Genomic DNA, 15,113 nt, shown 5'->3' with positions numbered 1-15,113 from the left:
AGGGAGTCATAAAAAGAGCATCGATCTCTTGTGTTGGATGAGTTTGTGTATCTAACTTTAAGCTATACATTTTTTACTTTTAGTGCGTCTATCTTTATTATCTCCCCGTACCGAGCAAATGCAGAATGCAGTGGATGGATTTGCTGTATGGAAACCAACAAGTCGATGTGGATGATGTACCTTCAACAATCCTTTGGAGTATGGAAATCATCTGATCAACATACTGATCTGGAGTTACCTTCATGTATAACTTTTCTGTTGGTTTAAAAGACTCGTCGAAATAAGCGAAAGCATCATTTGCTTCCAATCACCACAAGAAACAGAGAGATTTCTGATAAATGCTGCAGCACCAGGTCCAAGCTGTTTCAATAGTCTTTTTGTTGGGACTTCGGACAGGGAAGGGCGCTGTAAACAAAGACTGAGGGTAGAATTTTACAAAACCTCTTTAGCAGCATCGCGGGGATAGCTCAGTTGGGAGAGCGTCAGACTGAAGATCTGAAGGTCGCGTGTTCGATCCACGCTCACCGCATTTAACTACATCATCGAGTCAGAACTCAGAATCTAACCCTTACCGGATGGATCCTTTTGTGCATTATCTGGACTCCTCTATGAAATTGCTAACTGCCTCCCTCCTCCAAATTCGGGGGAACAGAGATTTGGATAGTATTTTTGTTTCAATAGTGTTTGAAAACTCCTTCAGCACCATCGCGGGGATAGCTCAGTTGGGAGAGCGTCAGACTGAAGATCTGAAGGTCGCGTGTTCGATCCACGCTCACCGCATATGACTACTACATCAAGTCTGCAGTTCATTACGTGAACTCCTCCCTGAAATTGTTAACAACTGCCTCCCTTCCTCCAAATTTTTGGAAATTTTGTCTGAGAATCAGAATATTTTGACACCACTATTTCCAAAAAAAAAAAAAAAACTAAGGTAATAAATAACAAATTAGGGTGTTTTGAAAAATCCAAACACAACAACAATTGAATTGGACGAAAATAGGGTGCTTAATAATCCTTTGTTATATACATACAAAAAAAAAAAAAAATCAAAATCTGATGGTAGTAAGGGGTTTGGATGCTAGTTGTTTATATATCTAGAAAATGGCTGGATCAAGGGTTTACAAGTTACAAAATAATTTTGACGTTTACTTCATTTTTTTCTTCTAGCATTTCAACTGTATATGTTAATCCTCTTCTAAACAAAAGCTCAATTTTCGATGCCATTATTACTTCTTGTGTCTGTACAACAAGGACAAAAAGGGCTAGCAACTAGTAACAAATTTCAACTTAAAAAAAAAAAAAGATACAAATACATATGGATGTAGAGAGAAAGGGCAGGGGGACAGGGTTAGATGATTAAGGAAGAGATTATATACGCAGGAGAAAAAGGACAAAAAAGCGTTGTAGCATGAAATTAATTTCATGTCCCTTGGAGTAACAATGTGAATTGGAAATTGAAAAAGGCCTTTGAAAAAAATTTATCGATGAATTACATGTTTGAAAACAAAGCAAATAAAATTAATATCTCACTATTTTAATGAAAAGGAATTTGACTATTTTGCCTGTTAAGTAATGCAAAATTAATGTAAAATTTTCTTCTTGTTTTTACACTTGCTAGGGGCCTGAGCTGCATAACATAATCAAGACATCTTTGCTTAAGAGTTCCAAGACGAGCAAATACTTGCAAGAAACATCCGAAATTTTCTAAAGTTGGCAATGCTCAATTGAAAATTGGGGGGAAAAGATGGAGGAAACAAATAAACAAAGCAAAGCAAAGAAAAAAAAAAAAAAAAAACCCTACAAGTGGGCTGCAACTAAAAGTGATCACAATCCAAGTTTAAATTAAAATCAGCCTAGCAATTCGTTGAATTAAAAGGGGAACAAATTAAGTGTTACTGAAATTTCCAAACAAAACCTAATCTTAAAAAATAAGTAATAAACTATTCACTTATTATTTAATATGAATACATTCAAATATATCAGATTTAATATTTAATAATTAAAACTTAATTGATTCAGATTTCAGATTTCAATTTTCAAATTCTAGGTTTTAAATTTCAATTTTATCACACGCATTCTAAATTTAAATATTAAATTAAATTATTAAATAGGGGTTTAGTACTTGAATTCAAACTTCAGTTCTTTTAGAAATCCTTTTTTTATGCACACAATTTTTTAGTTACTTTTTTTTATTGTATATATATTAAATCGATGTATATGTTTTTACAAAAAAACAAAAAAACAGCAATATAAAGGAGAACTTAAAATAGGCACAGTGGGCAAGAGTGTAGACCTTGCTGAAGCGGGAAAATAAGAACCAGCTTTTGTTGACAGAGGAAGTAACAGAGATGGCGCCATTGCTGCAGACCTCGCAGCCCTGGGTTGAGAAATAGTAACAACTAATTCTCTTCTCTCTCTTCCACTCTCAAAACACGCACAAAATCACACACTCAGTAGCTACACCTTTATTTTGCTCTTTTTTTTTTGAGTAACATTTTTTGTAATAAATTGACGCAGTCGACCGAAGCAAGTGAAGGATGTGGCGCACCAAGACGAGGTCGTTCGAGTCCTAACCAACACTCTTGAGACTGCCAATGTAAATTTCAATCAATTTCATTAGCTAATTTTGATTCCTTTTCATTTTATCATTGCTTTTAGGGTTAGATTGAAAGTATATTCTTTGATTGCTTCATAAATAATATTGTAATTTTTTTTTGAATTTTTTAATATAGTGCCCTCATATGCTATTTTATGGACCTCCCGGCACTGGCAAAACCACCACGGCCCTCGCCATTGCTCATCAACTTTTCGGGTTTGAAGCTAATTACTTTTGCTGAAATCCCTTTTTTTTAAATTTTTCCTTTTTTGGTCCTTTTTAAAAATTTCATTTTGATTTTCTGTCAGCTTAATTGCTTGTAATTTATGCTATATTCTATTTGAATGTGGAAACAAGAAAATTGTAGAAATTGAGAGAGAGATTGGTTTTAAACTATATCAGTCAAGGCGGCAAATGTATTGTGAATGACTTGAATTTCAGAAACAAAGTATGAAATTTTCTTCCATGGTAACAAATGAAGAAGATAATATAAATCTAATTTTCTTCCATTTCTTTCTAATGGTGATACCGTTATTCTTCTTGACGTGTTAGTTTCTTCGCTTTCAGATTTTGGAGTCGCGTGGCTAATATATGTGTAGCTGCTAATGATCTCACTGATGTGAACTTAGAGAATGTTGGACCAGCTAAATTATGAGTGTAATATATGTCTGTTGAAAGTCTTCAGCTGCTTCAAACTTGTATCTAATATTTATGGTGGTAAAAAATTTTTTTTTTTTCGTAATATCTATTTGAGCAAGTGTAGGATGATCACGAAAGAAAAGAGAAATTTAAGTAGTTAATAAATTAATAACTAAGCGTCCAACACTAGCAGGTAATTTGTGTTTTATCTAGATTTTAAGAACAATTGGCTTTTAAGTAGTGAATGAAAAGAAAATGCCAAAATCTAAGTGATGTTTAGTGACCGGAAAAGTTGAGAGTTCATGCCTCTCGGTGTATTGCTCATTGAAGTTGTCTTGTCGTGTATTTGTCCTGCTTTAACTTTGCTCTGTGTCTTTTGAGCTTGTCAATAAACTTATGAGCATGTAAATCATGTATTTGCATGAAGATTGGTAGTTGACACACGCATGGGTAGAATAACTAGAAATGCTCTAACACTTAAGAATTTAGTTGTTTTTTGAGAAAAATGATAATACATTTGCCTCTACAAATTATACCTGAGTTCAGTGGTGAATGTAGCAATTTAAGTATTATCCTTTTTTCTCTGTTGGGATAGTGGGGCCGGGGAAAGGCACCTCTCTAGAAATGCACATGTCCTTTCTTCCATCTACTATAAAGTCATTAGGTATTTTGATCCTTTGCATATTGTGGATGGTTTACAATGAAATGCAATGGAAGCATAACCACAGTGTCAAGTTTTGGCCTTCTTTCCTTTTTAAGTTTTCTTTGGGCAGAATAGGTTCCATGTGCTGTTAAACTAATTAATGATCCCAATTTAAATGTGGCAAATTATGTCTTTGCTGGGATATTCCTTCGCCTTATGTGAAAACTTGTAGATGCTTTTTTTATCCTCTGATTAGCACATTGATATGATACATTTAGTCAAAAAAACTTTAACCAGCTTGGTTCCTTGAGAATGTTGGTTCTGTGTACCAAATAATCACGACCTGAATTATCATCTGTCTTTTTTTGAACTCAACCATCTTCATTCACAGGCCTGAACTCTATAAATCAAGAGTATTGGAGCTAAATGCTAGTGATGACCGTGGAATTAATGTCGTTCGAACTAAAATAAAAGATTTTGCTGCAGTTGCTGTTGGTTCTGGTCGTCAAGGGTACATATAATTTCTTTTTCTCTTTGCCGTTGCATTTGTATGTATTTTAATCTGATTTGTCTTATGACTCGATTTACTCTAAGCTTATTTATGTTCATTTGGTTGTCTTCCACTAAATGCGTTCTGTACTTTAGAGGCTATCCTTGCCCCCCTTACAAGATCATAATCCTTGATGAGGCAGATTCAATGACTGAAGATGCTCAGGCAAGTATGTTAGCTTTTGTTGATTACTTATGATCTGTTGTAATATGACGCAAGAGACCATTTTGTTTGCAGAATGCCCTACGACGTACTATGGAAACATACTCAAAAGTTACAAGATTTTTCTTCATTTGTAATTACATCAGCAGGTTACTTCCCTTAAATATTTTTCATTTAACTGTTGCAAATTTTCTTCTCCCTATCTCTCAGTCACCCAATGAGTCAGCCAGTCAGACTCTCTCTCTCTCACTCTCTCCCCCCCTCCCCTGTGTGTGTGTGTTGCGCAGCCAATATACTCATAGATTGAAAACTGTAAATTTTGATGATTTACTTTTTGTGCTTTATTTACGCTTCTTCTATTCATCATGATTTTGCAGTACAATTCAATAATTGTCATACTGGCATACTTCAAATCAGTGTTTACCATGGAAAAACTTGTAAAAATCAATTCCTGGAGGAGTGGATCTATAAAGTGAAGAATTTGGCATGTTATTGTTGGAAAAGGAATGCTTTCCCTAAATATATGTAGCCTATGAACCGTACACTCTCTTGGCTGGTAATTAATCATTTGAAATATATTTTTTTTGTAGGATTATTGAACCACTCGCTTCTAGATGCGCTAAGTTCAGATTCAAGCCACTAACGGAAGATATTATGAACAACAGAATCCTCTACATTTGCCAAGAGGAAGGCCTTAGTCTTGATTCAGATGTGAGGGTTTAGTCATGCAATGCTGTTTATAAACTTTCCCTGCTTATGCATAAAGTAAATTCTTGTATTTTCCTTGAATTTATCTTATTGAATTATGAACTGGTTCTGACTGCAGGCTCTTGCAACATTAAGTTCTATATCACAAGGAGATCTCCGTAGGGCTATAACATACTTACAGGTGGGTTCATTCTTAACAATGAGCATGAATTACCATGTATGGATGCATTGGTACTCAGGAGCGCTGTATTCTCAGTGCCAGAAAACTAGTAATGCCCCAAATGAAAACTTTGAGACTGGTAGATTGCTAAATCAATGTGCATTTTTTAAGTTCAATTTGTGGGTGATATGTGAGGTTGCTATAGAGCGATTTCACACTGATGAGGAAGTGGAGATCTGTTACTGTAAAAGGTCAAACATATTAATAGATTGCATCAGCCCATAACCTGGGGCATGTGTTACTTATTTTTCTTATTTTGCTATACCAGGGTGTTCTGCTCAAACTTATTTATAGTTTCCTAAATTTTCTTGTTTTCAGCCTTTTCCTGTTCTTCCTATTCTCCCCTTGTATATGGAAGTACCATTTACTATTCAATTTCTATTTTTTTTAGCTTCTTTAAAGTTACTTACATGCACTTAGAAAAATTATATGTAGCATTTTCCAATTTTGGATTTTACTCCTGCTGAATATGTTTTTTATTCATAATTAATATATTTCTTTCATTATTTTAACTGAAGGTTTTCTCATCTTCTTTCGAGATTTTCCATCTTTCTTACCTAATGGGGATTACAATCGTGATAATCGTGATTCTTTTGGCCAATGGCTTATATCTGCCATGTTTTTACTGAAATCAGCTTCCATTTGTAATGGGCTTGTTCTTTTGTTTTGGAATGTTGCAGAGTGCTGCTCGCTTGTTTGGATCTTCTATTTCATCCAGAGACTTAATTAGTGTTTCTGGGGTAAGTTGGTTACTATAGACTTGTCAAGTGTTTGTTCTAATAGCGTCTTTGAAAAGGTAAGAGAGAATGGGTTTCAGATTTTAATGTGTCTGAGGGCTTTAATATTTCTTTAGTTTTCTTGTTGAGTGGCTACAACAACTAATTTTTCGTCTGCTAAGGCTGATTTCTTATGTTGCATATTTTTACAGTGCATGAGTCATCTAACTTATCTGGTTCTGGCTTTTAATCCTAAAATCTGTCTTCTTTTTGTGTTCTAATCCTGATAAATCTTACATCTCTTATCTTTCACATGTTGTCTAGTGCGCTTTAGTTTGTGCTGCATTGTACTAGGGCAATATGTACCCTTCTGTTCTCAGATGCATGGTTGAAAGCTTTGTTAGAGTTGTCTTCTGTCCTTGACAAGACACATTGAGTACTATGAAAGACACATTGATTGTCATTGACGTTTGCTTGACTTTTTTCTTAGGAGGTAAAATTTTTAATATTCATTATTTATATGCAGACCCTGTCAACTGAGTATGTGTTGTTAAATCATGGATATACGATTATGATTGTTTGGTAGTCTTGTACATGTGATTGCCTGTCCTGATGGTTTGGTGGAGGCTGTGGAATGTCCTTTTGGCCTTTACTGATGCAGGAGGGAGAAAGGGGATTCTAACTTCCAATTTTTTGGGGCCTTTGGCAAGGAACATGAGAATATCATCTGCTCTTTAAGCATTTGAAATGGGTGGTGTTGGAAAATGTCCAAAAGAAGCATGTAATAAAGTTTGAGGTGTCAACCTAATGTTATTAACAGTCTCCAGAAACAATAACTACCCAGCTGTAATTTGGATTTTGCAAGACACCAACCCAAAAAATAGCTTCGACTTTAAAACCTATAAGTTGAGAATTGTAAGGTGGTTGGAAGTAAGTTATAGGAGATGTTGATACCACTATTTAACATGCTCAACAAGCATCTATATGATCTCCAAAATTTGAAAGAAAACTTCAAGGCACTGCTTTGTCAAAATCTTTTATCCATTTTCTTTGAAATTGAATTGCTTTACAAGATTCCACCTATATGGAGTTAGCTTTGTTACATGTAACTTTCATGCCATTATTGTAAAATGGCCAAAGTTCAGCATGAGCTTGAGCGATGGCTTGATTTTAGATCTTTCTTTCTTTTTTGTTGTGGCAAATAGGAAATGTGAAGTTGTCCTTCGCATGGTTAAATTTTCAAGGGCCTTCTTTTCCCCATTAAGCTTCCTATAAATTTTAATTGCTCTCTAAGGGCTATTGTGATGTCTTTAGATTTTGCCTAGAATTAGCATTTTTATTGCAATAATCTGTACGACACGCTTTTAGGATCTTTTGTGCCTCCTTGATGTCGGAGAAAGATATTTTCTTGTGGAAATTGTGATTCTGGTTATAAGGTACATCCTGTAGAGTTCAACCCCATCCCAAATACCCCAAAAAAGAGATAGCATGCAGGGCCTTGGAGAATGATGGAAAAAGGAAGGACAATTTGATCAAAGTCCTGCTTACTGTACTCTTCATCATTGAATTTAGATTGGAGAAATATCGGATTACTGTTTCTTCGTTCAGAGTTCTCTACTGTGGTCTATGGTGCCTGCTACATGCTTGACCCTTTTGTCTGGCAAATATTCAGGTTATTCCTGAGGATGTTGTTCAGGCTCTCTATTCAGCTTGCAGAAGTGGTAATTTTGACCTTGCAGACAAGGAAGTCAAGAATGTAATAGCTGAAGGATATCCAGTTTCTCAGATGCTCTCTCAGGTGCCATTTTATTTGCATGCAGCAAAATCTACACCAATTATTTTTACTTTTTAGATACTGATGTGATGCTTCTTCCAGTTGTTCGATTTAGTTGTTGAGGCAGATGACATATCAGATGAACAGAAGGCAAGAATATGCAAGAAATTGGGCGAAGCAGATAAGGTGTTTTTGCATATCAGTCAATTCAAAATTTTCAAAATGCTCAAGTGTTTGTCTGGATTTATATAGAACAGTATTAAGGAATATCCCTTGACCAATTACTTGGACTCCTCGTACAATTTCCAGGATTTGAGTTTCAGTTTCAGTTTCATATGCAGAAACTTGTGGAATTCTCTAACTTTCATGCTGGTTTTATGGACTATTGACCTGAGAGTGCAGTATTGGTAGCCTTAATATGGAACTGTGCATGTCGAATATGCTTTTCATTGTTAGTGAGCAATTTACCGGAATATTGTTTGCATGGGGCTTGTATCACTGATTTCTTGATTTTGCTTATGGTATCAACTTTCCCCACAATAGAACCAACCATAACTCAACACACAATTCCATAACTTTGGCTCTTTGACTTGGCCCCTTTCCTTTTGCTCTGAGTTGACACTGGAACATGTACAAGTTTTGACTCGTACTCATGTTTTGTCTGGTGGTTTTTTCAGTGTCTTGTTGATGGAGCAGATGAATATTTGCAGCTGCTGGATGTGGCCAGCAAAACGATGCAAGCACTTTGTAACCTGCCACAAGAATTATGTTATGAGAGTTAGGTATGAGAATTAGATGGCTAAGACATTTAGATCTGCTAGGCTCATTTTAAATTTTATGGTGCCCTTTTCTGTTTTCCAGTTTTTGTCTAAAATATTTGGTGTCATTAACTTTACTAATGATGGTTTTGCTGCTCTTTGTTATCTGTAACCCTATGGCTTGCTTAATATAGTTCTGGAGACTTGTCCTCTTTAATACTCTCGTGCATTATCCAAAATTTTGCAAGGTCCAAAATGTTTCCAGTCATCATGTTAGTCATTGTGATATGTGAAAGCTAACGCTTTACAGTTCCCACAATGCAGGACTGAACCAAAAAAAATGTCTTGGCCTTTGGTGGTCCTGAGTTGCAGTATTTAAAGGATTAAAAATAGCTCATATTGCTGCTAAATTCATTTTTCTTTTTTCTATATGTTTGGTCCAAGAACTGTTTGATCAGTAGATGGTCTTTAAAGGAAGGAAAACACGGTTAAGCATTTTATATTCAATCAACAGGTAAAGGTAAATTCGGCTTTCATTTTTCTGGTGGAATGCATTTTTGGCCTCTTCTAGAATGATTCTCCGTCCATATATTGCCTTCTGAACTATCAAAATATCGAAAAATATCCCTTCCTACCAAAAGAGCATATTTCTCCTCCACTTGAGATGAAATTCCTGAACAATTAATTTATGGTAAAATTTTTGCAACTGATAGGAAAACTTTGAATAGAACTGTGCAAATTCTGTTAGTCTAACTTGTTAGGTACAAAGGTCTTTCAACTATACATTTCCCATTCCTCTAGGTTCCACGCTTATGATATTAGTTGACTTTGTGAGTTTTATTCAAACCTAAGCACCGTTTAATTCAATCATCTTGCTGAGGGACCATTTAACGGACATACTAATTGAGACAGCAGTACGAAGTTCCATTGTTTGTGCTTTTTCATTCTTGATACCATTCTACTAACATTCGAAATTTCAAACTTTGCAATTGGAATTTACCCATGACACCCACCTAATTTTAGGTGGATAGATCTTTTCTAGCAATTATTTACTATTTTTCTTTAGCTACCACAAAATTGGAATCTCTCTCTCTCTCTCTCTCTCTCTCTCTCTCTCTCTCATATGCGAAATCTTTGCCCTATGGTAAAGTTATGATGATTCGATGTACTCACAGTTCTGCATATTTAGTTCCTTGTCATTACCTAAATGAATTTGAGGTGCAATTTAGGGATATAAATTAGGGTTAATTCCACTTTGCACCCTTCAACTATACGTAAATTTCCAATTTAGTCCTTAAATTTAAAACTGACACACTTTAGTTCCTAAACCATAAAATTTGTCCCACTTATTAAGGAAGTGAGATAGATTTTACGCCTGAGTGGATACATTTATAGTTCCTAAACCATAAAATTTGTCCCACTCATTAAGGTAGTGAGATAGATTTTACGCCTAAGTGGATATATTTTAGACACTAAATTGGAACAAGTGTCACACTTTGGGGATTAAAATGAATAAGTTCTATATTTTAGGGATGAAAGTATAACCCATATAAAGTGGAATTAACCCATATAAATTACATCATTTGAAATTGGAATAGCTTTTTTCTAAAAAAAAAAATTGGAATAGCTCAAATTACTCTTTGTATACGTAGACATAGCGGTAAATACGGCATTGATAACTCCTGTATGGATGAGGGTGTGTATGTGACTTGAGACAAAGCTTGAGTTCATGCATTTTTTAAATCATTTTATTTCCAAGTATGAGGTGATGCAATCGTCTCTAAAACAATCAAGCATATTTCCTAAGCACCTTGACCTTGCTATCATTGATCTCCCCTTTTTTCCACAAAGGAGCATTTTACCAGTCAAGAAGGAAAATACAAGTAAATTAATTGACTGACATGTTCAACAAAATAATGCAAAATCACTAAAAAATGACTTATTATTTATTCCATATGAGACACGTTTGCCCGGATAAATCATCCTTGCTTTCTTCATAGTCAATACTAAGGTGATCGTTTACCTCACATAAATCAAATTGTTACAATATATTTTCTACAAAAACTTCAGAAAATTACAATCCTATGTTATTCTTGGATCCATGCTTATCCAGGCATACATTTTCTGTTGTCACTCAAAATCAAAATAAAGAAAAACACAAGCACGTGGTTGACCACATCACCTTCATATGATCATCAATCAAGAATAGGGAAAAGAAACAAACAAACAAAGGATTAATCACCTACCGATCTACTGAAAAGTCCATGCATGCTATATAAGCAAATGCAAATTGGTAATTAAAATTGTATACCCTAAAGGTCCACCAACCCCACCTCCAACGCCTTTAATCAAGCCAAGACTATGCCTATCATGATGACCATGACCCTTATCCCTCCCCAATCTTTCTCCATCTCTATATAAATAGAGTTCAACACTCAGCACATGAGAAAGGGAAAAAAGGGAATTTTCCCAATCGCCTTTTTGGGTAGTATGGCCGTGGTGGATGATTCATTTAAGAAGCCAGGGGCTGTTCCATTCAAGTGGGAGGTCCGACCCGGAGTCCCAAAGGCCCAACTCCAACAACCCGAACAACATCAACAAAAAAGAAGATCTTTTCATTGCAGTCCTTCATTTGTTCTCAGACAGCAGCTGCAGGAACAACTAAAGGACGCAGCAAACAAGAATTCAGATTGTGGTGCATTGCCTGACACCCCAACAAAACTTGCACCTCCACCTGCCGGATTCTACTTTCAGGCGGAGCCCCGTACCCGATCCCTTCCGTCCGCTCCTCGAACCCGTTCGGAGCGCTACCATTTCGACAACTCCACTGTCGCACAACCCGAGAATGTATTATCCAGTGGATGCTTTCCAACATCTCCTTTGCTCATCAGCATGAAGAATGATAGAAAGAAAACAAAGAAGCAGCACAAGCTTAAGGTCCGACCTGAGTCCAAGTCCGACCCTGACTGTGCTTCGGATCTTGGAAAGTTGTCCCCTTGGTCAGTTTCAAGTAGAGCGTCCATGTCTCCTTTCTGGGATTCTCCATCTTCTTCTTCATTTTCATCCCGCCGGTCATCACCCCGGCCGGTGAACGATGCCGAGTGGGCTGGCTTTGGGCTATTTTAGAGGAAGAATTATAGAAATAAATACATTGTACTTGTGGGGAGCATTTTTATCCCATATGATCAGTATTGGATATATATTAAGGTCTTAATAGTTTCCATGTATAGTATTGCATATTAAAAACGTCACACTTACTTCGTTTCTTACTCGTAGTAAAACTTTGGGATAGAATTTTCATTTACCAAACTCATGTACTAACGTGCACATGAATACAAATCCATGCAATATCTTATTAAGGTATGAAGAATGATTATTGTAATGGTCTTTTCCTTTCTTCTTCATTTTTTTTTTATAGATATTGTTATGGTTTGCCATCCTAAAATATAAAGAGAGAAAAAAGTTTGATGTTGTCACAATTAATATGTAAGACAAGGCTCCTTATTTTGCCAGGCAGGGAAGAAGATTTTCCTCCGTGATTAAAGGGCGGTATTTTGAAATTTGAAGTCCAATATTATGATGGTAGTTTTGAATCTTTGATGGTATATGTGTACATATATCTTCCGGATAGAGACAACTTTCCTGGACGTCTGGAGTTTCAACTTTCCGAATCATTAAGACAGTAAATCATTTATGTTCTTACAAAAGCAGAACAACTAATGGGTTTAATTACGCTAAACCCTAATGGCTGGCCACATTTTTTTATTTGCCTTCCTTCATTCTCTATATTCATTCTGGTTTAGGTATATATGTATGTATGTATGTATGTATTTTAAGTTAATTAATGAAGCAGTAATTTTCTTTTTGCATTAAAAATGTGGTGTAGATTTGTTGAAAGAAAATAGTGATATACGTTTAACATATACCATTGCATGGTCAACAGCATTCGGTTAATAAACTACGAAAAGTTTTCAACAACAGTCACACAAACTATGATAAATTAGAACAAAAAAGTGAGGTTAATTTGAAATTTTTTGGTGCCAATGAAGGATATATGTGTCGGCATATAGACTTGACAAACAAAAAAGGTGGAAAAGAAAGAAATTGGACCATGCATGGTACGGAAATCATTAGTCATAGTCTCATATGAAACATCTTACCATCAATTTTGGCTCTTAGTCATGATGGTAAAGTGGCGATAAACAAAACTTAAAAGAGGATGAAATGCAACTTAAAGCTTACCCAAAAAAAAAAAAAAAAACAAAATGAAAGCAGTCATATAATTTTAATACCTTAATTTGTTTTCATTTTAGTTATGCCTTTGATCTCTTATTTCAAGAAATGCCACCTAATCTAGAGTTTGAGTCCAATAAATGTAACCTAAACACTGATCTTTAGTTTCTTCTTTAAGTGTATTGTCTTATCACCAATCCCTTTTCTTAGGAGTACCTCAGCCTCTGAAGAGAACCATATACACAGAATAAAGCACGTTGAACCAGTTGAATGCACAAATTGGCTCTTAGATAAGAGTGAGATTCCAGAAAGAAGGTAAAGTTGAGTAACATGACAGAGGTATCGCAGGTTGGGTTATTGACATTTCCAGTATAGTAGATGATATGATACATACCAAGAAAATCTTTCAAAAAAAGGTGTGCATTAGGGAGGATTAATGGTGAAGGAAATATGAAACGAATACCCGAACCTTGATATCCCTCAGGACACGAAAGGCACCACCTGCAAATATTATCCCTTTATCGCTATTGTCAATTTTATTTTATGGCGAGGCGAGCCTGAGATGAGTTATGCCTGCTTAATTGAGAGTGGGGAGTAGGGCTATGTACGTATGGCAGTGGATAGGATAAAATTCAATACCAGCTAGTAATCGATCCGATGGTTAATTCGATTAGAGGGTCGATGAGTAATTCGTTAGGATTTGATATTAATTAAGAGTTATTGACGGGTGACAAGTAATTTGATAATGTGTGTATGTGTGTATTCACCGGTTCTCAAATTTATGATCCATATTGAAATTTGCATTTTGCGAGTGACTGTTTTTACCTATCCTAATTTTTTTTTTAAAAAGAGAGGTTCTAAATTTTATATGTAGTTCTAATTGCATAGAAATGTCCTAGTACAATTATTATGGTTGATTTTACACTAAATTGAGAACCTATGACGAAATAAAAAATTAATCTGCAACATATTGCAATTCTAAACCATTCAAAATTTTCTAACTTACTCTCCCATCCTTGAATGAGTGAAGTAGTCAATTTCATTCTAAAATTGAGTACCGCTTAAATTGCAGATCTATTAATTACTTTTTCTATAGTTTCTTGAACTACCAATGAAAATATAAATCATGATTTTTAAAAATGAATTACTTTTTTATGCGTTAATAATATAGTAATTTTTTTACACTAGCAACTTTAAATGTATATCACATGTCACATTATGTGACATAATTTAAACCAGTTACTATAAAATAAATTATACATTTACAGTGTATAAAAAAAGTTATCATTTCAAAATTCCTTTCCTTTGATATTGAAGCCAAAAACAAATGTACATCTACTCCCCAAGAGTAGATAAGTGGATTGGATTTGGGATTTTGTAGTTTTTTCAATACATCGTTGGGAGGCGAAGATGGTGACAAGAGGGTCAGATCGTTGGTTCAAAGAGACAGTAGAGATGATGAAGATAATGATGATAGTGTTGATAACTCTATATAAACGTGGGGCAAATTGGTGTTTGATGCGACTGCTAAAAACCAGATCCGAGCTGAGCTGTAGCGAGCCGAGCTGATCAGGCGCAAGCGACCTGAGAGAGGAAGCCGAGCTAACGTACCTACAAAGAAAGATCAAGTGCGGGACTGGTGTCCCCGGAATAACTCCGACGGCCAAGTCAGTCAGGATTGTCCGCGAAGTGATAGCTTAGAGTTCTCGTGTTGGCGTACCTTGTATAGTCCTTACGCTTGCTATATATAGAGCAGAATGGGTTGCAGTTTCCTTGTTGGAGTCAGTGTCCCCTTAGGGTTCGGAGTCTTCTTAGGGTTTCGTGCGGCAGCTCCTACAAGTTCGGAGGCGGCGGCCCATAGGCCCATCTCAAGGAGCAACAGGTAAGGCCGAGCTGGCATCCGCATGCCGAGCTGGTGTTCGCGAGTTGCGAGGTCTCCACCGTCTACCCGGCGCGTACAACCTGCCGATCTGACACGTGTCATGTGCAGATTTGCCCCCTACACTAGCCCCCTTGAGTCTAGAGTCACTGATGAGTCACGTGGGTCTGGACCAAATTTCGAAGCGTCACGTCGGATTCGTGCGGGACCCATGATCCCACGATCACGCACCTCC

The 15,113-nt window shown here is 36.0% G+C and overlaps 2 protein-coding genes and 2 non-coding genes across 5 annotated transcripts; all 4 read left to right on the top strand.

Moving 5' to 3' along the window:
- Positions 1-456: 456 nt before the first annotated feature.
- On the top strand, positions 457-529 carry TRNAF-GAA (transfer RNA phenylalanine (anticodon GAA)). The gene has a single exon. It is a non-coding gene; the product is annotated as a tRNA-Phe (tRNA).
- Positions 530-707: 178 nt separating this feature from the next.
- On the top strand, positions 708-780 carry TRNAF-GAA (transfer RNA phenylalanine (anticodon GAA)). The gene has a single exon. It is a non-coding gene; the product is annotated as a tRNA-Phe (tRNA).
- Positions 781-2,248: 1,468 nt separating this feature from the next.
- Positions 2,249-8,983, top strand: LOC113713468 (replication factor C subunit 2-like). 2 transcript variants are annotated; one of them, XM_027237195.2, is made up of 12 exons: positions 2,249-2,392; positions 2,518-2,596; positions 2,733-2,812; positions 4,270-4,389; positions 4,524-4,593; positions 4,666-4,739; positions 5,181-5,301; positions 5,417-5,479; positions 6,199-6,258; positions 7,907-8,032; positions 8,111-8,194; positions 8,686-8,983. In XM_027237195.2, the coding sequence occupies exons 1-12, from the start codon at positions 2,349-2,351 to the stop codon at positions 8,788-8,790; spliced, it is 1,026 nt and encodes a 341-aa protein (XP_027092996.1). In that variant the 5' UTR covers positions 2,249-2,348; the 3' UTR covers positions 8,791-8,983. The 2 variants fall into 2 exon arrangements, with proteins under 2 accessions (XP_027092996.1, XP_027092997.1); XM_027237196.2 differs by lacking the exon at positions 2,733-2,812 and having other exon boundaries at positions 2,311-2,392.
- A 2,273-nt stretch (positions 8,984-11,256) lies between these two features.
- On the top strand, positions 11,257-11,892 carry LOC113713299 (uncharacterized). Its single transcript, XM_027236993.2, has one exon. It carries the CDS (start codon positions 11,257-11,259, stop codon positions 11,890-11,892), a length of 636 nt encoding a protein of 211 aa, XP_027092794.1.
- The last annotated feature ends 3,221 nt before the right edge of the window (positions 11,893-15,113 follow it).

The sequence above is a fragment of the Coffea arabica genome, chromosome 10c, assembly GCF_036785885.1.
Source record: "Coffea arabica cultivar ET-39 chromosome 10c, Coffea Arabica ET-39 HiFi, whole genome shotgun sequence".
Classification (NCBI taxonomy): domain Eukaryota; kingdom Viridiplantae; phylum Streptophyta; class Magnoliopsida; order Gentianales; family Rubiaceae; genus Coffea; species Coffea arabica.
This window is presented reverse-complemented; position numbering and strand designations above follow the sequence as displayed.

Coding starts and splice junctions, on each gene's coding strand:
- LOC113713468 (XM_027237195.2), top strand. CDS start 2,349: ATGGCGCCATTGCTGCAGACCTCGCAGCCCTGGGTTGAGAAATA. Junction 2,597..2,732: donor ACACTCTTGAGACTGCCAAT/GTAAATTTCAAT, acceptor TTTTTAATATAG/TGCCCTCATATGCTATTTTA. Junction 8,195..8,685: donor AATTGGGCGAAGCAGATAAG/GTGTTTTTGCAT, acceptor TGGTTTTTTCAG/TGTCTTGTTGATGGAGCAGA.
- LOC113713299 (XM_027236993.2), top strand. CDS start 11,257: ATGGCCGTGGTGGATGATTCATTTAAGAAGCCAGGGGCTGTTCCATTC.